This window comes from Drepanopeziza brunnea (assembly GCF_022702325.1).
Source record: "Drepanopeziza brunnea f. sp. 'multigermtubi' strain 214-2 chromosome Unknown ctg1, whole genome shotgun sequence".
NCBI classification, from domain to species: Eukaryota; Fungi; Ascomycota; class Leotiomycetes; order Helotiales; family Drepanopezizaceae; genus Drepanopeziza; species Drepanopeziza brunnea.
This window is the reverse complement of record NW_027094064.1, coordinates 3,347,734-3,372,622: the sequence shown is the minus strand read 5'-3', so window position 1 is coordinate 3,372,622 and position 24,889 is coordinate 3,347,734. Positions and strand designations below refer to the sequence as shown.

At 48.8% G+C, this 24,889-nt stretch overlaps 3 protein-coding genes across 4 annotated transcripts; all 3 read right to left on the bottom strand.

Annotated features, from left to right (window-relative positions):
* Positions 1 to 682: 682 nt before the first annotated feature.
* Positions 683 to 3,760, bottom strand: L3040_000515 (uncharacterized protein; the record flags this gene model as incomplete). Of its 2 annotated transcripts, none has more annotated exons than XM_066155188.1 (7): positions 683 to 1,419; positions 1,479 to 1,774; positions 1,970 to 2,585; positions 2,634 to 2,715; positions 3,202 to 3,452; positions 3,504 to 3,603; positions 3,659 to 3,760. In XM_066155188.1, 7 exons carry the CDS (start codon positions 3,758 to 3,760, stop codon positions 683 to 685), a joined length of 2,184 nt encoding a protein of 727 aa, XP_066013233.1. The 2 variants fall into 2 exon arrangements, with proteins under 2 accessions (XP_066013233.1, XP_066013234.1); XM_066155189.1 differs by having other exon boundaries at positions 1,970 to 2,576.
* Positions 3,761 to 9,423: 5,663 nt separating this feature from the next.
* Positions 9,424 to 12,067, bottom strand: L3040_000514 (uncharacterized protein; the record flags this gene model as incomplete). Its single annotated transcript, XM_007290032.1, has 3 exons — positions 9,424 to 11,485; positions 11,537 to 11,940; positions 12,002 to 12,067. 3 exons carry the CDS (start codon positions 12,065 to 12,067, stop codon positions 9,424 to 9,426), a joined length of 2,532 nt encoding a protein of 843 aa, XP_007290094.1.
* Positions 12,068 to 12,932: 865 nt separating this feature from the next.
* Positions 12,933 to 15,288, bottom strand: L3040_000513 (uncharacterized protein; the record flags this gene model as incomplete). The annotated part of the gene is made up of 7 exons (XM_007290033.1): positions 12,933 to 13,946; positions 13,995 to 14,580; positions 14,633 to 14,755; positions 14,806 to 14,951; positions 15,007 to 15,072; positions 15,128 to 15,200; positions 15,278 to 15,288. 7 exons carry the CDS (start codon positions 15,286 to 15,288, stop codon positions 12,933 to 12,935), a joined length of 2,019 nt encoding a protein of 672 aa, XP_007290095.1.
* Between the last annotated feature and the right edge of the window lie 9,601 nt (positions 15,289 to 24,889).

Below are 24,889 nucleotides of genomic sequence, written 5' to 3'. Positions count from 1 at the left end.
TTAAACAGACAGAAACCACCGAGCCGTGCCGTCTTTTGGACTCACTTGGCTGAAGCGGTCGACAGACAAGAAAAGGAGGGAGATTCGGAGAAAGCAACAGCAGCAGCAGCTGATGAACGAACGAACGTATGTGGTGGTGTCAGCAAGCTTTCGCGGGGATAGCGGACGCGAGCTCATTTATTTATTTATCCTCACGTCTTGGGAGGAACTTGGCTAGATCTTGGCTGCGCTGGAGTTTGCCCAGGTTGAAGCTGCAGCAGGTGGAAATAAATTTACGGTGCGGCTTAACGGATCCCCAAGGCTTAGGGCTCTCGTATGATGATCGGATATCTGCCTCCGTAGGTAAGTCAACCCGTACTGATGGTGATCACGACGGGAGTGGAGGCCGAGGCAATATGTATGGCTGGCTGTATGAGCTGGCAAAAGGCGCACGAGTTGCCCTTGTTTTTCGCCGACTTTAAAAATGCGTTCGACCCCAGGCTTGAATGAGTACCTGGATCGCTTGGCGCCTAACTCGAGTCCGAGAGTTTTGATAGTTCCCGCATATGCGCATGCGGGTAGTTTGTGGAGAAGTGGTAGTAGTAAGTAGTATACTGTTTTACATATGTGCGCAAACCCCTACATCACAAATAGATGATGCGATTATAGTATGTACAAACACCGAGCGAGCATCCCTCCAGCCTCAGCCAGCCCATCGAAAAGGGTGAGCTTCGGTATTCAACACAAACTCGTCAAGGCTGATCAAGCCCGGCTCGCTGTACAGCAGATAGAAATACTTCAAAGTTTCCCCCAGCCAATAGCTTTCCATGGAGTCCTCGTGCTGTGGCTCCATGGTCATAACATCTACCAAACGTGCGTGAGCAATGTCCGTCTTTGTGTGCTTGGAAACCGCCTCAAACATCTTCCAGCCCTTTTCCATCCAGATCGGGTCCGCTGTTAAGCGATACATGATGAAGACCGACTCGATCGCTTCTGGGCGGAGCTGGTAGGATGGATCGTCGATGGCTTTGAAACCATTACCTGCGCCCGTCCAGATACAGAGGCCGTCTGGATCACACGGCTCAACGTGTGAGAAGTCCGGCATTATCCCCGACAACGTGTTGCTGTAGCCCCAAACACACCCGTCGGTCAACTTGGAGGCAGTTTCTAGCTCTTTCTTTGAATTGCTGATTCGAGATCCTAGAGCTACCATACCGCCGACGAAGCAGGCAAGATGCTGGAATTGCCCATCAAGAAGCGGCGGATCTTCAGACATATCTTTGTTGCCCGACATGAGGATGTCTGGATTCCCTGGGAGTAGTGGTCGGAAAAACAAGTGTTTACTAAATGTAGAAAAAGCCATGCGATACATATCAATGTATTGATTTGATCTGTGGTGATTCAACAGATGCGCTTTGGGCAAGTACTCGAACGCCGAGTCTATTTCACGGGCTCGTTAATATCAGCCCATCAGATGGTATGAGAGAAAATGCCCTCACCTGCTAAGACGCCAAGCGAGAACCTACTATCTTGGAATGACAAGTAGTCTGCTGAGCAATTCGCTGTGAGGGGCCACATGCCGGGCAAGTCTGTGAGCTTTTGCGTGAAGGCAAGTTGGTCGGTAATAGTCTGAATCAAGGCGGCATACTTTGGACTCTCTGTGACCTGGCTCAACCGAATGAACTCCATACTCAAGCTTGCAATTTGTGCAATCACAACGCCATCTTTGTTGAGTAGTTTTTCATCTGTGGCATTCTTCCAAAAGTAGTAGGGGACAGGCAGCCCGCTGGTAGTGCTGCGTCGACCTCGCGATTAGCATTGCTTTCCGAGGAGAGTGGTATAGTATAGGTATAGGGATGCAGCTGAGATACAAATGCATCGATCAGAAATATCAGAAATGGAAACAGGATGCTTGTATCATCGCATTGACCGACACGTAAAAAAAAAAAAAAAAAAAAAAAAAAAAAAAAAAAAAAAATGGAGCACCCACTCGAATGCCTTTGCAAGAAAATCCCCCAGCTCCCTGGCTTTCTGCAGAAGAATAGGATGTCGATGTCCACTGACATCCCATGCACCCAGTAGGCCCCCAAGATACCTTATAGTAACCTCAAACACGGGGACTTTATCTGCGTTCGGCTTCGAGAAATCGATCTGCTCCAGCGCCTGCAGGGCCTCTGCGAACTCATCCTTCAATCCCATTATATAGAGACTGTCCAGTGAATCGACCAGCGTCGCGGCCCAGCCTACGAACGGATCCTTTTGCCCTCCCGAGACGGGCATGACCTCGTCGTGCATCCAGGCATGGTCTTTGTATCCTTTCCATGAATGCTTGAAAGCATCTTCGACTTGACTTCGGCGCTCCAGTCGCAGCTTCCTGGCAACGGAATGCTCGACAGGAAATCTGGCCTGGATTTGATACGGGCGCCGGCTGGTGAATTTGGAGTAGGAGACGCCGTAGAAGGAGGAGGAAGTATAGAAATATACACAGAGTATGAGGCCCGCAAGGACGAGATGGCGGGAGCGTAGTCTGAAGCGGATAGATCTGTAGCTCGGAGCCTGGAATCGATTATCGAGCGTCGCCTTGTTGCCCATTTGGCCTACATGTTCTGTTGACATGAGCAGTTTCACAACAATCGATAATTATATTTCCTTACCCGATGGGCTTTGATGTCGACTCGGATTCAGAACGCGCCGGTGATACACTATATCGTCAGTGCCGAGGTAAATGTGGCCGACCTGTGGTGGTATAATAATCTCTTCGCTTTCTTTAGATTGATCGCTCTCTCTATATATCCCTTCCTCCCTTCCTTCCTCCTTCCTTCCTTCAAGCTCTTCGCTTCTCAACTCCCATATCTTCTAGCTCTCCGGTCCAGGTGAAGGGGGCGAATTCGGCAAATGCCGATCACGCCACGCACGCAACCGATCCAACATCCGCCCTGGCAACCGCTCTGACAATCGCCCTGGCAACCGCTCTGACAATCGCTCTGGCAACCGCTCTGGCAATCGCTCTGACAATCGCCCTGACACCCGCCCTGACACCCGCCGATACCAGCCCTTCCTCTTCTTCTGCCTTTCCTCAACATCTTCGTAAGAGAAACCGGCAGCTCCAGGAGCTCCAAGAATACCCCAACTCATCCAATCAACGATTTCGTTCGAATCTTCCATTAGCTCTTCCTTTGTTTTCCAGCACTTGGCCCATATGTCCAAATCATTGTTGTTTACCATTTCAGTTGGAATAAGCATTTGCAGATTCTTATCAGCTTCTGTAATATATGAAAAGCGTAATGCCTTCTTCGGGTCTAGAACCGCTGTCCATGACTCGATATACTTTAGAGTAGCTTCTTCGTTGTTGTAGTGCGAAGTTGGCAATTTTGGGACCCATACTTTACTTATCTCTTCAATCTTTTCACGATCCGCTTTGATAACACAATAATACTCGTGATCTTCAGCCGGCCAACCAGCGGGTATGTTTACTATTCAGATTGTTAACTTCGCGTGATAAATAACGATCTATACCAGCTTACCCGTATATAAGCCATTTCCTAACGGATTAGAGTATGGGAATATATCGAATAATTCATCTCTAGAAGGCTTTTCGTGTTCATTTATAGAATCGGCTTCTTCCTTTAATCCGTGTAATTAGTACAAGCTTACAATATATGAATCAAGTGGAACGAACTTTAGTAACAGTTCGATAAGCGATAACATCCCTCCCATAAGCTTTACTATAGAGAAAGCTTAACGCTAGCAAGATCGAGCAAGTAGAGCGCGATAATAACATCCTTTTAGGAATACCGAAATCGTATCAAAGCTACATGAGTCTTTCGATACTGCGAGCTATTGAAAAGGAATAAGCTTGTAAAGGAAGGTGATAATGAGGACGATAAGAGATTTGATTCAAAGTAGGTACAAGAAGGGATTTATATCTCCTTTTTCTCATATCGATATCATAGTGCGCGTGGGGCTGTTGACTCCACAAGATTGATGCACTGCCTTCCGTGGCTTCTATTTTATAAAGATGGATTCATTATAGCTCCAGCGTAATTTCGGGGTCCATTCAAACCTTTGCGCAACCAACGCACTGATCACTTAAGAAGCAGAGATTAAACGTTATTAGCAGCCCCGCACACCACTTTATTGAGCTTATGCGGGTATTTATTTTACTAATAATAGTAATCGCATTTGAAATTGTTACGCCAGTTGTTAATAGTCGTGCAGCTAATATACAGCATGATCTCGACAGAGTGGCGCCCAAAAGCTGTCGACTCCAAATAATCGTGCTTCGATTTTGCGCTTGGCTGATTATTCACAGTATTGCGATCTTCCTTTTTCAATTTACAAAGATCAATTTAATTTACTTATATGATAATAGGTCGGACTAGGTACCGCATAAACTCGACAAAGTGCCGCCCAAAGCTGTTGACTCCACGAGATCGACGCTCTGCTAGTATTAGCAAGGGCTTGACTTTCAATTAATGGAGATATAAGTATTAATTATAGCTCTAGCGTATCTTCGAGGTCCATCTAGACCTTTGCACAGTCAACGCACTGATCAATCAACAAACAGAGATTAATAGAGGGAAGGGCTCCAAAATTTGTGAGGTCATTTCCCACTATTAGACGTTAAGTATTGGCAGCCTTGGGCGCCACTCCGTCGAGTTTATGCGGTATTTGTCTTTCTGTTCTTACGTAGTATATCGAAGATTATTCTAAATATAAAATCGAACTTACGATAGCTAGCTATTTATAATATTGCAATGTCCTTTCTTAATTGTATTTTAAAAAGTCTAATTAATGTATAAGCATAGATATACTTACAATGATAGGACTTGTGCAGCCAGCATGTCGGTCCCCATGTCGAAAATCGTCCCAAAAATAGAGTCAAATTTACCAACACATCATGTCCACTTCTACTACCGGTACATAACCACTGTGTTGAATAAACGTGGTATTAGATCCTTCAACCATAAAAAAAAGATTGGCCAGAATCCAGTATCCGTAAAATAAGTACGCTTCATATTCCGAATCACTTGCTTTTCTTTCGGCAGAGATTCGGGTGGATTATGATAAATATAGTTAGCCTCAGCTTTTTCTATCATATGGAACAATAATCGCATTCGAACGTAGACTATTGATTCAAGAGCTCGTCAATACTAGCCTATCAAAGGGTTCGACAGGATGAAGCCCTCACCCGACACCTGCTTGCTAAGACCCTAAGCGAGATCCTCCTATCTTGGACCGACCAGGGCTTCCAATCTGACTTGTTGTATTAGACATTATCGACAGCATAGAAGTTTCGAGTCGGGTTGGAAATCTGCGTATGTCTTCCGCGCTAAGTAAAGGGCTGGCATGCCCGGGTTCGCTTCTTATCTTCTCGGCATATACGCAAGACACGGCATTGGGCTTTCCTTTCACGATGCATTTTTGATAAAGCTTTTCTCGGTTACGTGCCAATCTAATAGTAATTTAGTGCAATTTCCATTACGAAAAGTGGAAATATTATAACATCAGATTCCTTATTCGTCAACCAGGCGTGATTGTTCAAGCGTGTTTATGAAATCCTCTCAGTCAAGCCAAAATAGCAAATGCCTAGCTTGCTCCAGAGGATGGCTGGAGGCAATCTGCTTGTAGATTATGCATTTGGAGACCTATAATCACAAAGCCGGAGCCTTCAGAAACCTCTATAAAGGCATGGAGATTTCCGTGAAAGCGTAGAAAGATTTATATATAGTACACCACTTGGCCCTTAATCAGAGATTAAACAGCTTAGCGCATTCTATGCCAAACGCACATTCATTCTGAAGCATCAATATTCAAGCGCTCATCTATATATGTAACTTCCAAGTACGAAATCCAAGATCCCCTACCTACTCGCCCCTCCGCAAACGCGGTCTTATAAGCGCCTCCGAGCCTCTATCAGTTCACCAATCGTATCCGATCGGCCAAAAAGAAGCGGCTTCATAGCCTCCTAGCCAAAGATCAAGCATAATTTATGAAAATAGATATCCGCAGTTAGGGTTTCAACTGCTCTGCTGCAGAAGAGCTTAATTAAGAGGCTCCACAACCTACTCGGAGACCTCGTAAAGTTTACCTTCACATACCTCCATCAGAGAGAGAGAGAGAGAGAGAGAGAGAGAGAGACTCAATGCGAGATCTGAGCGACACAATAACGCTGGGAACGCCAACTTTACCATATACTCATCGGTGGACGCTCAGCTTTAACGGTGCCGGGAAAACCCCGCTTGCTAATCATGACGACCTCCAAACACTTTACGAAAGCTCTACCACACAAAGACGCTACTCAATGGTGTCTCGCAGTATCATTCATAATTAAGCATGGACTATGAGAAAGGAATCACGCTATGCTGAGTAGTCTACATGGAGTTGGCCATCTCTGGCTATTCTATGTATGCATGGGCGCTAAATAAGCGAGAAAATAAACAACGACCATATTATTGATATTTCTTTGGGCAAAAACAACCATTGCCAGATAAACAAAGCACTTAGCTCGCCGAAGAAGCTGGCCAGCCTAATCCTGTTATACGAGCGGCCCCAACAGGTGTTGCTGCTTTCAGTATTGCAGAGACTACTCTGCACTCCGATCAGCCTTGTTGGTGAAATACCACGCTATGGACAAATCTCCCGCTTCTCTCCAGACTCTCAAAGCCAAGCCACCCATTCCTATTGCTCAATCAACAAGAGACTATTTCGTGCTACCTCACCGAGGGCGATATCGCCTTCCTAAATAGGAGAATCCAATGGATGATGACGAATCAATAAAGAGGCTTGCTATACCTGAATATCGACCTCTACACCGCAAAGCTATTCGTATTCGTAGACGGATCCTTCGCAAATAACAAGGACTGTAACTCCCAGATTGGTTTCCTGATTATCCTAGCAACTGAGGACAAAACAGAGGGCTCCTTCTAAATTCAGGGGAACCTTATCACAGCGAGCTCTACGAAGTGCAAGCGTGTGACCCGATCAGTCCTCGCTTCGGAGACCTATAGGATGGTTTCAGGCCTGGACATTGCTATTTGCGTGGCCACTACACTCAACATGGTGACCAGCAAACGACAACTCCTGGAAGTTCCCATAATCGTTTGCACCGATTCCTATTCCTTGTACGAATGCTTGGTAAAGCTTGGGACCACGAAAGAGAAGACGCTAATGATTGATATCATGGCCCTTCGCCAATCATACGAAAGACGAGAGCTTGCCGCAGTGAGATAGATGCAACGGGAAGGACAATTTGGCTGACGCAATGACCAAAACCAACCCGAATAAGGCCTTAACGACTTTTATCGATACCAACAAGGCTACCTACCGTACGAGTAGAAGGTTGGGTTGAGAGAACCTAGGACGCTGGAAACGGAAAGGACGACATTGGGATTTAACCAAGAACGTTGGGGGGGGTGTTTATTGTTATTACTTGTGTTATTGCTACTCTTATAGTCGCAAAAGAGAAAACCTCGAGTGTGGGAATGCTGGACTGAGGAATGGGATTGGGCCTTGGCAATCACGTGTAGCAGCCTTGGCACCTACCACTACATGTACCTACCTTACCGGTAGCTGCACCTTGCAGCAAGAACCTCCTTCCTTAGACTTAACAATACAACGAATACCCAACTGATATTCGTACCAAGTCTCTGTGTGCACACCCTATGTGGATAGACCAACAGCTAAAATCCGGTACCTGTTGAGAGCTCAACAGAAGGGTGTGCTGTTAGGGTGTATTGGCTCGTTCCTACTACAACCTCGCCCTTGTTTCCTATTTTAGCACTAAATAATCAAGTCAATCAGCTACGCTCATCAGAAAAATTCCTCTTGATCTATCATCAACTCTCCGTACTACTTTAAATGATTACTGGCAGTACACTTATTTTATCATTTATTAAAAAAGATTTTCATTCCATGAATAAGCACGAAAACCTATAGCGAATCGCCTCGATTACTTACCCCCAGTATGAAGTTATTTGCGAACCCCGTCTAAAGCTCCACCTCAAGTAATCATCTCACCATCCTTTCTTTTTTCTTAAATATATATATATATATATATCTTTAAAATCATTTAATATCTTACTCGGGCTTTGATTCTACAACCTCAAGCGGCGTAGCCGCGTAGCCAAACGCAAAGCCCAGCCTCAATTATCCACTTACAACCATCTCTCTCTCTCTCTCTTGAAGCCATCTCATCCCACCCATTCGATTCGAGCGCATACGCTATTCAATTTACCTATCTATATACAGCAGCTACTCTAGCCCCCCCCCCCCCCCCCCCCAAAAAAAACCCCTTGAGTGATACCTAAAAGAACACTCACTCACTCACTCACTCACTCACTCACTCACTCACTCACTCACTCTCACCCACACCCCCCCACACCCCCTTCATCCACCCCCCTCGCGATTCTCGACTCCCCAAACGCAGACCCTCCCTACCCCCTACACAGCAAGACGGGAACCGACCGACCGACCGACCGACCGATCGGCTCGCCACGACAGGAGATAATAGCCAAGCCAAGCCAAGCCCAGCCCAGCGCCGAGCCTCAGATCACTCCACGCTCGACCAGCGAGAGCAGAGAGCCGCTGCGGAAGAGAGGGAAAGGGGAGAGAGCTACGGTAGCTAGCTGCCTGCAGCAGCGGAGAAGAGACTCGCTCACAGGAGAGAGAAGGGAGCTGCCGCGGACGGGACGGAGAGGAGGGCTGTAGAATAGAAGCCGCAGAAAAACACACAGCGGCGGCAGGTATGCGCTGGGGGTCACAGACGATAAGGGAAGGAGAGAATGGGAGCAAGGTTGTTTGTTGTACGTGTTGTTCTAGGAGAGCTCAGAGCAAAGGTGAGGCTACCGGTAGATACGGTAGGTACCTCTCCCAAGTGGTCTGTGCCACCTTGTAAGAGCCTGGTGGCCTAAGGCCATGACAGTCACCCACTCAACTACTACCTACTGATCTGCCTGCCCGTCTGAGTGAGGCTTACGCGTGTGTGGCAGAGCGAAACGGGGTGCCCAGATCTCCTCAGTCTATGGTCGTGATGTGACTGCTGCAACCATATCTCAGAACGTAAACTCATATCCCAGATATTAAAATCGCAGAAAGGTAGGTAGGTAGGGAGGTACTTCGTACACGTATAGGTAGCAGAGTCTGGTTTTGATTACGTATCCTTGTACTCAGTCTACTCTCCGTACCTACTAACGCCGCTAGATAACCAGCAAAGAAAATTCTGGGGAAATGCCATGCGGCCAACCCAGCCTAACCAGCCAGCCAATCCAGCCTATCCGTCCTTCAAGTCAGGCAGAGAAAGCAGCCCATCTGTATACAGACCAGGACGCCAGTGAAGATAAAACGGAATACCGGCACTCCCATGCCGCCTTCACCATATTTATCAATATCGAATCTTTTACCCTACGCTCTCCTGCGACGTATCCTTCACTGGCATGCCTCAAATCAGCCATTCATCAGCATGCTCTCCCCCTCTCCGTTTCCGCCGTCACCAATTTCTCGCTTGGGTCCCATACCACCCTGACCGTCACTGTAGTAACCAGCACCGGCGCCGCCTTCTCGCTCTGTACCTACTAATCTGTACTCGCCATCTTCTTTGCGCTCAATGATGCCCTGTTCGAGGGCCCATCTAGCAAGGAGCTTGTCAACGCCAAGTCGACCTGCCTCACCTTTCTCCATATGCCTACCAACATGCTCGGTCCAATCGTCCCAGCTGCCTGTACCCTCAAAAACATTGGAGCAATCAGGCTTGGGGCAGGCTGATCTTTGGGGGGGTTGTCGTCGAGTGACAAGGCAGCTGGATTGCATATCCTTGACATGAGTCTCCCACTCCAGTTGTAACTTGCTATCGCCTTTGGCAATGGCTTTCTTGATAGCGAAGGGAGCATGCATGCGTCGAAGATGTTGGGTAAATAGATCCTTGCGATTAAACTCGTTACCTTTACCCTCAACCGTGCTTTGAGGGCAAGAGGAACAGCGGTAGTAAGTGAGGCAGAGGTGCTGGGAGGCTATGTGCCGTTTCCATTCGTTCTTTGATCCGAAGGTGCTGGTGCAGCCTGCGAAGGAGAAGGCGCAGGGAAAGGGGCGGGTATGTGCAGCGGCAATATGCTTCCGAAGCGAGGACGAGTCTTTGAAAGGAGCATGACTACATAAGGCACAGCGTGTATCTTGCTTTGGGCCTTGCTTCTGCATGGATCTCCTAGGCTTCGGTCTCGCGGAGTTGTATTCGGCGTTGTACAGTTGGTCTTCCGCGCTAGATTCATTCTGATCCTGTGATGATGCTGAATCTTCTCGACCGCTTCGCATGCCAGGAGAATCTTCTGAAGGGATATGGGAGTGCGTGCGTTCGCTGTTGGCATGCTCATGGCTAAGGTGTCGAACATGGCTGAGCGCCTTCAGTTGTTCCGCAGCCTCGTGCATTTCGACAGAGTCTTCGACTTCATCCTTGTGATCAGGTATACTTGGCTGCTCGATGTGCTGGTAGACAGCCTGAGGAATCAGGTTCGGCGTTCCCATCAGCAGACTATCTTGTGCCATGCTTTGATGTAGAAGGTCTTGCTGCATAGAGTCTGACCGAGGTTCATGTCGAATCATCACCGGAGTCGAAGCCGCAGCCTGACGAGCCTCGAGGAGGATTTTGCCATCTTCAAGCTCTTTGAACGTGGCTTGTTTAGTCATAGGCGAAAACCCACCGACTAGGCGTTGATACTCAGTAGTCATGTTATGCGAGTTGACGTACCCCAAGAAGGCACAGGTGCGGTCTGCAGCAACTACATTCCAAACAGAAATTGGCATGGAAACCAGGAGGACTGTTGGCGGGCCGTGGAACATGCCTTCCACAGAGATCTTGGCAGCCGCTTGAGGGGAATCGACAAGCCACTGCTTGAACGAAGCCATATCTTGACTCGGCTCGCCCAAGAACGTGGTGCAGACCAGAGCTCTCATCTCGTCGAACACGAGATCGGCGTTCACACTGATTTTCAGGAGCTGCTGTTCGTTGTGGAGACTGGTCGCGGCTGCCTGGTGGTCATACTCAGGAGAGTGTACGGGTGAGGCAATGTGAGAAGCAGCAAGTTGGGGCTGCTGGGTAATAGGCGAAAGAGTAATGTTTTGCATTGAGCCCGGGGTCAATGAGAAAACAACGGGCATTCTCTCTCGACCTGGAGCAGGTCTACCTGCACCGCTAGCCAGGCCTGAAGGCTGGAGGAACTTGTTGTGTTGCATGGATATGATCTCTTCGTGGAGACGCTGGACGGTGAAGGGGCGGCCACTACCAAGTCTCGTCAGAGCCTCGATGAGATTGAACGTGAAGGACCGAAGTCCTGGCTCTTTATTGGCCTGGTCAGGGCTGTACGCGGCAATGGTTTGCTTAATGCCATTGGTTCCGGTGGTGGCGGCATCAGCAACGGCGCAGGTATCAAGTAGAAGAAGTATATCCGATTGGCAGTCCTCCAAGAGGCATCTGACGCCTTCCCACTTGAGTTTGGAGGAGTCCTCGCGAGAATTGCTGTTACCAGGTTAGTATCTGCCGTAAGGCTGTGTAGGACTAAAACCATACCAGGCCCAGTACAGATTATGGTCAGAACCTACAAAGCCATAGCCCACATAATACACGATCCAGAGATGGTCAGGTCTGGAGTACTCGAGGTGTTGAGCCATCTGCATTGTGAGTTTCATGCTGGGGTTTGGGCAACTGGGTATACTCCAAGACTCGGTGCGGAAGTTGAAGCGCTCGCGGAACAACTTCTGCAGTTGCAGCAGATCATGTTCAACACTGTTGTCGTCCTCCCATCTGAGGAGCAAGACCGAGACACTTGCATATGGTGATCGATTGGCCTGAGAATAGATCAAGACGGCCGCATCTTGCAGATGGCGCGCAAAGGACTCGAAGTCGGTGCGCTCGGGAGGAGGTGCGTTCTGGACGGGCGGGAGGGATGTGTAGTCGTATTCGACCTGTTGAGCCTGCGCATCAGCTTATTAGCATACACCGAGATCTTTGGCGTGGGGAACGAGCAGGCTGTACCTGTTCGTGGAGAGGTTTTTCCGCGAGTTTCGGGGCGAGTCGACGTTTCTTGGAAGAAGGCTCCATGTCGCAAGGCCGACGCAGAATTAAGGTCGGCGATGGGGGGTGATTAGACGAAGGCAAAGAAATGGACAAGAGAAAGTAGCTTGAGCGAGGTGCAGTGGATTGTAGAGATGATTGAATTGCCCAATAATTTTTGGAGTTGGGATTATTGTCGTCGTCGTCGCCGTCAAGGGAACGACGTCGAGGCTGCACACCAAAGAATAAGACAGCCTCGCAATCAGGAGGCTAAGGCTAAGGCTAAGGTACTGTGATTTGGCTAGGCTAGGCTAGGCTACATAAGGTGGGCGGGCTTGCCGAGGTCTAGCCAAGACGCAAACGCTTCCGTTACAAATTCACGTAGTTAGAAAAGAATTATATGATATATCATAGATCATTTCCCGCCCTAGAAACACGTGGTAGATATATGGAGATAGTAAATTTTTTTTTTTTTTTTTTTTTTTTTTTTTTTTTGGTGCCATGGATTTAATTAAACCGATCCAAGACGTCGACCGATACCTTCGTAGAAGAACTTACTAAATATGCGAAAACAATATAAACGCTCTGAATGTCGTAATAAAACTAGAATTAAAGTAATTAACTCACCAATCTAATCCAAGTTTTGCATACCTGTTACCAAACACGTAGGGAAATCCTTGTGATATGTTGAGGCCAGCGTAAGCGAGGTCTCCGAGAGTCGCCGAGCCGATAAATTGATCACGCTGGACTGAGACTCGACGTGCAAGAGAGCTCTTTCGGAGATCGATGGTAAGCTAACCCGAGGTTGCTACCACGGGTTTGTGCCCGGAGCACAATATCGGCAGCTAGCATATTGAGAATCTATATACTTTCGCCTCTCATAGCCTGTAGAAGGTCTCTTCTAGACACACCATCAATCACCGCACCCATTACTATGCTTGCCCAAGAAGTGCTCTACATTCCGGACGCCTTCCCGCCTATCACCCTCAATGGCAATGACCTCTCCAATCAAGTCATGGTTGATCTTCTCGCTCACCACACTATCTTTCTCATAATTCTCATGGCCGGCCACGAACTCCCTGATCCACTTGGCGGCCGTCCAGAGACCGCCATTTGCTCGCCTTTTGATGAGATTGAGATATGCCGCTAGCTCACACCGGGTCTCGACATCCACATTCATGCTATCGAGATAGCTTTCCACAAGTGGGATCAAGCCAGGGAAATCATAGCCCGAATCAGCCTTGCTGCCGTTCATGATCTCATCGATGCTCATGAGAGCATACTCATCTTCAACGGGGCCAGTGGGCGTCGGCGGGCGACTGATCGTTGGGGTGTCGGTTTCAGAGCGGGATCCTCCGTTCTGCGAGTATGGCCGTGAGAAGCGGGTGGGGAATGGGTTCTTGCGGAAGTAGAATCTGTCTTGTAAAACAGCGTCTCTTTTATGGGCTGTCTCCATGTTCTCATCTGTCTTTTGGATCGGAATATAAAAATTCAAGTCGAAGCTCAGAATAGCACGGGTGATGAGGACCATGAAGACGGAGAAGGCTGCGTTCTCGAAATCCGTGATCTGAATTTCCATAGGTCGGAATTCGACCCTCCATCCGATGTCGCTGCCCGCCGGTGGGGGCTTAAACCGGATGTGTTGCCAATTGGTGGATTGCAGGTTCTCGAAGTGGTCAGTCTTCGTGAGGTCCAGTTCTTGGAGGTCTTCGGCGAAGATAACCAGAGGGTCACGGATAAAGAGATGGGCGAAGTGGGTAGCCAGGACGGAGTCGACACCACCGTGTATGAGTTGTTGCTTGACATCAGGATCAGTAATTAGGTTGGGATCTAGGTATTCCTTGCGTAGTCGAGCATCGTCTGATATGTATGTCGAGTTTGATGCGTAGCGAGATTTGGGGATTCGCCACCGGTTCTCGTTCAGCGGCTATAGGCACAATCAGCGAAGATCAGAAACAGAAGCCGACAAACGAACCCTTTCTCCCAGCTCCTCGGGAGTTCGATCGTCCACTGCAGCGCTGATCTGGTTCCACCGCACATCGGTGTCTGCCAGGAAGCCCTTGTAGATCGGCGTTGCTGCGGTCAAAGCAAGAAGTACGGGTCCCAATGGACTCAGCTGATCATACATCCTTCGTCCTTCGGTGATATTTTTGGCCTGAAACGTGATTTGCAAACAGCAGCTTCCCATTCCAAAAGCCATGGCATCCATATGTATGAAATTGTCCGGCGAAGCTCCGTTTCGTACATCGTCATCCTCCGGCCATTTATGAAGATCATACTGAACAGTAGGATCTTTCCATGGCCATGGAGTGTTCTCATCTCTGAAAACAGGTACATTGACTTGAACTTTTCGACCCCGGCGGGAGCGAATATTCGCGGCCAGGGTAGGGAACCGTATGTGAGGATTGGCAATCTCATCAGGGACGAACTGAGATCGCAATTTATCTCCAGATGGCGGGTAATATGGTGATGTGAATGTACCGGGGCTACCAAGGCGAGGATATGTCGTCAATGTGATAGGGAATTCTTCTGGGTGCATGTGTTCTTTGGCAATCTTTCGTCTAGTTCATATTAGGAAGTCCATCTATGGTTTCGTGGAGTTCCGACACTGACCTCAATCTCATGTTGGTCTCGACGTCCAGTAGATCCTTGAAGCCAATTCCCCATGGCTTTCCTGGCGTAGCCTCCAACATGAATCGTCCGAATTCAGGATGAAAGATGGGAAGGGTGGCCTTGCTATTACGGCGTCAGACATAATGCACCAACGAGGAAAGTAATCCGCATACCCATCCACGTTTTGTAGATCTGGCACACAGCCTCCCTCTGCACATAAATTTTCATCTTGGGCCAGAGCAGTCAAGATGTCCGCCTGGCGTAAGGACAAAGTAACATCCGGGTCTTCTTTCTTGTAGTTTACCACCAGATATTCAATCTTGGCCCATCTTGTCAGCACCTCTGCTGGTTTCTGCACGAAGAGAGAAGCGAACCTCGTCTCCCCACAGCAACGCATCCTTTTCTTTCCCCTTTGCCTTGTTCCAAATGGCCAATAATTGCTACCCAGACAGGTTGATCAATATGTTGCCTCCAGATCTCGTCGAGTTTGCGTACCTCTACTCCCCATTCGCGAACATGGTTCGCATTTTTCTTGGCTTCGGGCCAATCGAGAGGCGTACCCAACGCCCTGCAAGATACCACGGGTCAGTATTGCCCTCTCCACCGCCGTAACCGGAATATTTTTCCCGTCTTGCAACAACTCACAAAAGCCCCATCTTGTCTCAAGCGGTGCTGCCTGCCGTGATCCTGGCCCGAACCCGGACGCCAATGCCGAACCTCATGCGCCTCGGTCCACACGGCAATCGATTCGTGGACCAGCTCCGTCGTGGCTTTTGGGACGTGGCTGTCGTGGTTCGACGCTGTCCGCAGGCACCGCAAAATTGAGTACCTTTGGTCGCGATTGATTTTACAAATCGGTGTATCCGGTGGATCGACCGATCCTATTGACGTTGCGCCCTTTGATCCGACGGGGGCATGTAGCAGACCCGCGGGTTCCCGTCCCGATGCCGGACGAACGAGTTCCTTCACGTTGCGCAGACGGCCAACTCTTTCGAATCGCAGCCTCGAGACTCGTCCGCGGGAAGGCTGTAGGAGAAGGGAGGTATCTGCGACTTCTGGTCCAGATCTTGCTCAGAACGCTGGAGCGGAAGGGGTACGGGAGAGAGATTATATACAGGTGTTGTTGCAGGTGGAGTAAGGAACGTCAGGTACCATAATCATAGCGTCATTTCTCTAGCTAACCAACAGATCAGGATTTCTCGCTTCAGTAAGTAAGCCAAGATCCCAAATAACGTTTGTCGTTTTGTTGAGTTCCGTTGCTTGGAAATCAAATGATAATAATGATGTCTGTGATACATGGGTGAAAGTCGATAGTAAAGCCATGGCAGCATTCTCGGATTGTTGCCCCGAAGTCGCTTCGCTTACTGTACAGTGCTGTCGGTACTTATTACGAGAGGCCAGACGAGGGAAATCTTGACGCTCTCCTCTCGACCATCAACACCAGGCTCCGACGTACTTGTTTGTATTGCATGGCTGGAGAAAGAGAAGCCATTTTTCCAATGGGAAGCAAAGATACTCGCTCGAGTCTGGTGTCTGTTGGCCTCATCTTTGCCAAGTCTCTCGACCTTCTCGCCATTTTAATCCGCATAGAGCGGCTGTCTAGTAAGTCAACAGCAGTCCAAGTCAACCAAAATCGGCTGCTGTCATAGAAGTTACTAAAGAAAACCATACGAACTGTTATCCAGCTAATTAGTTATATTTGCTCGGAGTCTCTCCCACCCAGACCATCATCCTCGTCTCGCAAGTTCGCAACCACATCTTCCCTCGCTGTCACTTGACGCACTTGGGTCCAGAGGCAGTCTCGTCCCGATCCTGTACGGTGGCGACGACGATACATATCATGTTGTGGTATATGTGCATGCAGTTATGTGTGGCTTTCCTGCTTCCTCCAACGGCAGCAGCCTCACCACACCTCATCTCACCTCACCTCAACCTTGAGGCCCAGCCAGTCCAGCAGCAGATGGCCGTCCGTCATCCATTCCCTTGTGCACCCACACAGCTGTAGCGGCGCCGACAGATAAAGACCAAGATTCCGATGCACATGCAGGTTTGCATGCATGCATGCAGATGGCCGGTCGGATCACGAGGGAATGGGGCATGGGATCAACGTCTGTCCGGCTTGTCCTACTGCCACTTACACTGCGTTGCCGATGTTTTTTCTTGGACCTTTCTTTGGAACATCGGGAATAAGGTCGAGGCGAGGCAAGGCAAGGCTCGCCACTTCGTTCCCTACTCCGACCAGTCCTTGACTAAAGCGACAGTGCGACCCCAGGTCTCATCTCTTACCTCTATCTCTCATCCCGAATCTCGCTTCCATCTCGTGGAAACGCTTTCTGCACGCAGCCGACTTCACCCAACATTACACGGCCTTAAGGTTGTGTATATATATATCTATGTATGTATAGGTGCGAATGGTCTAAGCACAGCGTCATCTCGAAGATTAGACGAGCTCATGTCGATGGCCTAAGATGGACAAGACACCCGAGATGGCATCCCGGATATCTACGGGGAGGCGTCATCTCTTCTCACGCGCAAGTCTTCATCTGAGCGTCAACATTCTGGCCTTCTCTTCATCGACAGCCCCGAAGAGAAAACGTGCTACACCTTCGCCGACAATCAGCTTAGCAGAGTTTAACGTGGTCTGTCAAAGGCTTAAAACCGAGCGAGAAAGTCAGTCGAACCTTCCATTCAGTGAGTGATATTTGCGGAAAGGTCTTATATTGAACCTTTGATTAACGTCAAATGCAAACGAGTGACGCCAATTGAACGGCAGGAAGAAGAGGAGGCAAGAGGGGACAAGCCAGTTGTATTATTCTATGTAACTCCCTTGTTCCGCCGTCTCTTATTCGTGAAAGACACCCGGGCGAATCAATCACGTCCAGAAGACCACGACCGAAACGTTGGAGCTCCTTCGCTTCCATCTAAGAAAGCTGTGAGACCTCAGACCGCGTGGAAGTACTTGTATTATTATCATCATTATCATTATCATCATTACTATTATTTCTTTCTTACTACTAGAGCTTTACGATACATCACTCTTTTGAATACACAGCTTTACCAGCCTTCCCAAAAGCGTAATTGAGCAAAAAAAGAAGAAGAAGAAGAAGAAGAAGAAGAAGAAAAAAGTTAGCTCCTATAGGTATCTCATGAACCGCGCGTTTTCATCAATAAAATAAAATAAAGTATCCGTACGGGGGAATAATCAAGTCTGCAAGAATATTTACTTACTTGCTTCCCACCGCTACCGCTCCGGTACATCGACACGACCCAGCTCCAGTCAAGGCCACCTCAGTCAGTCCGTCACGCACGCACGCACGCATACATAAGTAAGTAAGCAAGCAAGCCAGCCTCGCTGAGCGTAACCGGTAGCATACCGTAGGTAGATACCCTCAGGCGCAGGCGCAGGCGCAGGCTCTTCGTCGCCGCGGTGTCCTCTCATCGTATACAGTGAAAGGAATCCTCTTCATTCACTCCATTCGCTCCATCTAGACCATTGTGAAGTATCCAGAATCTAGAATCCAGGAACCAGAAACCGATGCCGATGCCACTCTTACCGGCTGAAATACACTTGCGAGGCACGCTGGTGCAGAGGAGGACCGGTCCACGACCGGCGATGGAGTTGGTATAGTATTTACCGCGTGGGGAAGGACTGTGATTAGGTGCTGCTGCTGCTGCTGCTGCTGCTACTGCTTGAGGTTCTTTTTCATTTTGGTTGGTTTGTTGGTTGCTTGCTTGCTTGCTTCCTTGCTTCCTTCCTTACTTGCTTGTATATATATATAATACATATAAATCAACCACACTCGAAGTTTTCAGACGAGCTTCAAGATTCGAAAGAATTCTTTTTGTTTGTTTGTTCTTGTTCTTGTTTTTATTATCGCATATCGCATCTCGCAGTCTTCCATATCCAGCGTTTGTAGTCTCTATGGCTAGCTAGCTAGCTAGCTTCACGAGGAGGTTTCGAGATGTGAAGGCTGGAGGAGAGTGGGAAATAGAGAGTGGGAAATAGGATAGATAGATGGGTTGGGTTTGGTTTACTTTGGTTCGGAGCTGGATAAGCAAGCCTTTCTACAACGGACGTAGTACTACTATACTACTAGCTAGCTATTTATTCGAAGGTATCAGAACCTTGCTTGAGCTTGAGCTTGACCTTGACCTTGAGCTAGAGCTAGAGCTAGCACGCAAGGCTTTTTTTTTTAAAAAAAAAAAATGTAGCTGTGGTTATAGTACAGTACGATAAGTACGCAGTACATTAGCAGTAGTAAGTAGGTAAGTAAGTAAGTACGCAATACAGTAGTAAGTAAGTAAATAAATAAATAAATAAAAATAAAAAGCAAGCCCCAACTCCTCCAACCCTCCAACCCTCTCATCCCCCTCCCAGACTCGGCGGGCACAAAAGCCGTCTCCCGTTCCAAGGACATCATCCTAGGTACACTACACTACACTACAGTACTAAAACACTCCGTACAGCTACCTACATACCTTCCTAGCTAGCTAGTAGTAGTACCTGCAGCGAAAGCCGGGAGCGATCCCAGAGGGTTTCCTTTACCTTTTACCTTTTACCGTTACCGTTACCTGCGGAGCGCCGTGCCGCGCCGTGCCGTGGACGGGAGGTGTGGTTTGGGAAGTGCTGTTGTATTGTATTGTATTGTATTATACTACACTACACTAAATACAGTACAGTACTATACCATCTACCTATCCATCTATCCATCCATCAACCAACCTACCATCTCCACTTACCCCAAAAAAAGGAAATCTAAGCTCACTGCATAAGTCCAAGAAGAGCTTATATATTATCCGTACTGTACGTAGTACCACTCTATCAAACCACGAACAGGTAGATCAACTCTCACTCTGCGCGGTACGGCACCAACGCCGCGCTACGTACAGGGCAAAGTCAGAACGTCCTCTTAAGTGGCAGGGGACAGGGAGAGAGGGAAAGAATATACGTACGTAGGAGTACTAAGTATGGGAAACTGAACCCTAGAAGCACCCTCAAGGGTGTACGTAATAAGTAATACTACTACTACTGACTGACTGACTTACTTACTTACTTACTTACTGACTGACTTACGCCTAGGACGTACGTACGTACGTCTTACTAGTAGGTACAGTACAGTACAGTACAGTAGATACCTACTCGCTAAACCAAGCTCCTATAAGTACCCTCCCTCTCTCTCTCTCTCTCTGTCTATCTGTCCGTACGGAAACACAGCCAGCGGTCGTGGACCGATCGGTACCCCCCCCCCCCCACCCCGCCGTCTTAAGCTGCGATAGAGAACGAGCAAAGCTTCAGCGAGGCAGCGAGCGAGCGGCTTTGCGGTTTGGCGCTTCGAGTTGCGGGGGGGTGATTATGTGATATATAGATAGATAGATAGATGTGTATGTGTATGTATGTGTATGTACGTATCTAAGACGGATATCCATCTTCACGTTCCGTAAATCTCCTATTAGTTTCCATTCCACCATTCCACCATTCTAGCCCGGTACGGTACCGCCCTGGCATACCCCCTCTGACGTGGTAAGCGCACCAGAATCAGATTCGTCGACCCCTCTTTTTTTTTTTTTTTTTTTTTTTTCCACGCATCCTTGATACCTAGCCGCGCGCGGGAGATCGGAAGATATACATACAGTGTGCAGTATACAGTAGTGAAGCGAAGGATCGCGAAAGCACTCATGGCGCGACGAAGCTGGTTTCGGTCGGTAGTGGGTCAAACAAGGGGGGATACGGTACGGTACTGTACATGAGCGCGGTACGCCGCACCTCCGTGGGTCTGAGCCGGCGGGGATACTGCGACAGTACGGACTGCGAGGTACTACGTAGGTAGGTAGTTGTCACTGACTGGGTCTCGCCGCACGAGAGACAGAAGAAGAGAGGAGATGGTACTGAAGGTGACGGAGCTGAGAGACGGGGTTGCCAGCGGGGGGTTGGTGAAGGCTGGGCTGGGCTGGGCTGGGCTGGGCTGGGCTAGGCTGGGCTTTCCCCGTCCGGTACGGTAGTTCGGACTAGGGACCGTCCCCCCTCGTCCCCCTCTATTACAAATACAACCATGTCAGAGCCCGTTGAGCCCCCCCATCAGTCCGTCGCACTAGTAGTACAGTACTGTAGTAGTACCTACTATCTACGTAGTACAGTACATACAGTTTCTGACGGGCGCAAAGCCCTTGCTTGCCACTGGACTCGGTCACGGGGATGTCGCTCGCTTGCCGAGTCAGGCAACCCTCTCGGCAACGGGAACGATCTCTGCGTCCCGACACACGACTACGCACTTGGGACACACGACACCACGTCCTGTACTGTATCGCGTGCAGATCGGATCGGATGGCATCGCGTCGCATGGGTGGAGATCCGATAGATCGCAGCGCCTCAGGGATGTCGATCCGCGCGGCCCCAGAGCCGCAATATCGCCACTGGCGCTCCGCACGGGGTCTATCCTGCCCTCTGCCCTCGGCCCCGGCCCGGCGCTCGTTCGCGGCCAGGGCAGGGCTCGCTCTCTTCGCAGAGTTATACTGTACTACCGGTAGTCGGACTAGTCGTTCTAGTCATACTACTATCTCTCCGTATCTTCGGATCTGCACCTCCACCCCCGCTGGGCGACGCGGGATGCGGACGGCGTGTGGGGTGGCGTACCGGGCGGGGACGCGCGACCACGAGCCCGAGGCTGTGGTCCGGAGGAAGATGGCCCGGCTGAACCCAATTCCGTAAACATCGATAGCAGGAGATAGTAGTAGTAGTAGTAGTAGTAGTAGTAGTAGTAGTAGTAGTAGTAGTAGTAGTAGTAGTAGTAGTAGTAGTAGTAGTAGTAGTAGTAGATAAGTACAACTTCGATAAAGTCATGCGATGCCCTTGCAAAGCCAAAGCAAAGCCAAAGCAAAGCCAAAGCAAAGCAAAGCAGACCCATCGAACGCTGCTCACGCGCCGGCTCATTCCGTCTCTTCCCTCCCCATGGTGGCCGACCCCACGGCCATCCCCACCACCATCGCCGACCTCGACCAGACTTTCGGGCCGGGCCTCTTCTTATCTGACCTCGAGCCTCCCCCACCCACCCCCCACGCTCGGAAGGAAAGGCAGCAGCCCCGGGAGATACGTAGTACCGTAGCAGTACAGTACGTACGTAGTAGTAGTAGTAGTACTGCTAGCCGTAGATTCTCAGATCGATGACGGAGTCCCCTATCCGGGCCGCCCAAAGTCAAACACGACGACTCCTGTCCGGTCGTGGATGAGCAGAACGAGCTCGAAAAACCAAAACCAAAACCAAAACCAAAACAAAAACGTGGGATGCGCGAGTGGATGGGTAGCTGTGGACGGTGGACTGTGGACTGTGGATGACCGATTGGTGGGTTCCCCTCCCCTTTCCGGAGCCCGTTCCCACGACTACTGGCCTGGCCCTCCACGCCCTCACGGACGGCGGGTCTTGCTGTGAGCGGAGCCGGAAGCGAGCATCACCTGGGTAGTGAGTGGTAGAGAGATGGCATGAAGATCGATCGATCTGTCAGTTGGTCGGTTGGTCGGTTGGTCGGTTGGTCGGTTGGTCAGTTGGTCAGTTAGTTAGTCGGTTGGTCAGTCAATTAATTAATCAATCTGTCAGTCAGTTAATTAATTAATTAATAAATTAGTTAGTCAGTCAATCAATCAATCAATCAATACAAATACATGTAAAACAGTTCAATAACCCCCCTGACCCTCCCTCCGCCACTACGTCGAACGAAGCATCCGTCTCACACACAACCGTCATCGTCGCTCGTCCGCTCGTCCCTTATCCAACTCGTCCCCCATCCACCCTATCCACCCTATCCACCCCACTAACCCTATCCCCCCATCAAACCCCCAATCCGTTATCGATCCCTCAGCTACCCGTCGCCGCCCGTCCGTCCGTCCCGTCCCGTCCCCGTGCTCAGGCCCGTGCTCGCCGTAGTACTCAGCTCAGTCACTCAGTCACTCAGTCACTCAGTCACTCACTCCAACCCCACCCTGTTCCCTACCCTGCCCTACCCTACCCTACCCTATACCTTATACTCTCTACCTTACACCCACCCCTGTCCATCCACACCCGCCCGCTCTCCCTCACACAGCACCCACACAACCCACACAACCCATTAACCAACACACCAAAGCAAGAAAAATCCATAACCCAAGCCCCAACGCAGCGGCAAAGCATCCACCTAAAAAAAGAAAAAAAAGTAAACAAAAAAAAGTCAACCAAAAATCCGACATCCAAAAGACGAGTGGGGTTAGGTTAGGCGTGGGTGGCTGTGTCGTATCGTATCGTATCGTATCGTATCGCATCGTATCGTATCGCATCGTATCGTATCGTATCGTATTAATTGACCGCTTAATCAACCAATCAACCAATCAACCAATCCATCCATCCATCCATCCATCCATCCATCCATCCATCCATCCACCAATCGAGTGGCTAATTCATCAATCAATCAATCAATCAAATCAAATCAAATCAAATCAAATCAAATCAAATCAAATCAACTCAACTCAACCATCCAATTAATTATTAAATTACCTACTCACCTGTATAAGTAGATGATATCACTCAATCCTCGAAATTACACGCATACACACGCATTCATCAACCAACCAACCAACCAACCAACTGACGGAAAAGCTCCCCACCACCACCGCCGCCGCCGCTACTTAGAGTTAGGTAGGTACGGACGGTACTTACTACTAAGTAGAGATACGTAGTTAAAGACGGTTAAGGTTACGCTTACGCTTACGCTTACGCTTACGCTTACGCTTACGCTTACGCTTACGCTTACGCCAGAGAAGAAGAAGAAGAACAGGATGCGTGCGTGCGTGGATGGGTGAATGGATGATGATGGATGATGGATCAGGCGGCGATCGAGATGGATCGAGATGGATCGATCGATTGCTCGATCGATCGCTCGCTCGCTCGCTTGTGATGGGGCGCTTAAGGAGAAGGGGGGGAGGGGCGGCTAGGGGAAAATGGGGGAAGATGGGGGAAGATGGGGGAAAATGGGGGAAGTGGTGGAGGGGGGGGGCACATAGTAGTATTACTACGTATAAATCTTGATCGTAAGTCTTAGATTATACATCTTATACATCTTAGATTATACATCTCAGTTTATACATCTTGTACTGTATTATACATCTCACATCTCACATCTCACATCTCACATCTCACATCTGGCATCTGAGATCATACATCTGAGATCATACATACCTCTTATATTATACCTCTTATATTATACATCTCATCTCACATCCTACCGCATACAGCATACAGCATACATACATAGTGCATACGTACATCCCTCCCAAAGAAGCCAACAAGGACCTACCTACCTACCTAACCTTATATCGATTAACCGATCAACTAACCGATCAGTCCTTCCTCATGCAGTCCCCCCCCCCCCCCCCCATCATCCCCTTGCTGGCTCCCGTGTGGCAGAACGTGGGGGGAGATCTGGTCTAGTCTGGTCTGGTCTAGTCTGGTCTGGTCTAGTCTGGTCTGGTCTGGTCTAGTCTGGTCTGGTCTAGTCTAGTCTGGTCTAGGACGGGTATGTGTGCGCAGTACGACGGTATAGTATAGTATCTACGTAGTACTACGTATCATCGAGATGGAAAGAGAAAGAGCTTAGTTGTTTTATCTTGTTTTGTTTAGTTTTGCGTTGCTTCGCTTCATTTCATTTCATTTCGCTTGTGGATGGGATGGGATGGGATGGGATGGTATAGTGTAGTATACTATAGTACAGTATACTATAGTGTAGTACCTATACTATACTATACTATACTATAGTAGTATACCCACCTCCCCACCCTTCCCTTCCCTACCCACGCCAGGGAAGAAGAAAAGAAAAGCAAGGCAAGGCAAGGCAAGGCAAGGCAAGCAGTCAAGAAATCATCACCGGGCCTCCCTTCGTATCCATCCTCCCACGAGCCGGGGTTTTTTTCTTTTTTTCTTCTTTTTTTTTTTTTTTTTTTTTTTTTTTTTTTTGTATTCCTTTCTTTTCTTATTTTTCTTGATTTCCTCCTCCTTTTTTTCTTTTTTTTCTGTTTTTGTATTTTTTTTTTTTTTTTTTTTTTTTTTTTTTATTCCTTTTTTTTTTTTTTTTTTTTCCCCCCTTCCTTTCTTCCTTTCTTCTTCCCTTCTTCCCCTCTCCCCTTCTCCCCTTCTTCCCCTCTTCCCTTCTTCCCCTCCTTCTTCTCCTCGTGTAACATGCGTGACATGCGTAACATGCGTGACAAGCGTAACGTGCGTAACAAGCGTAACAAGCGTG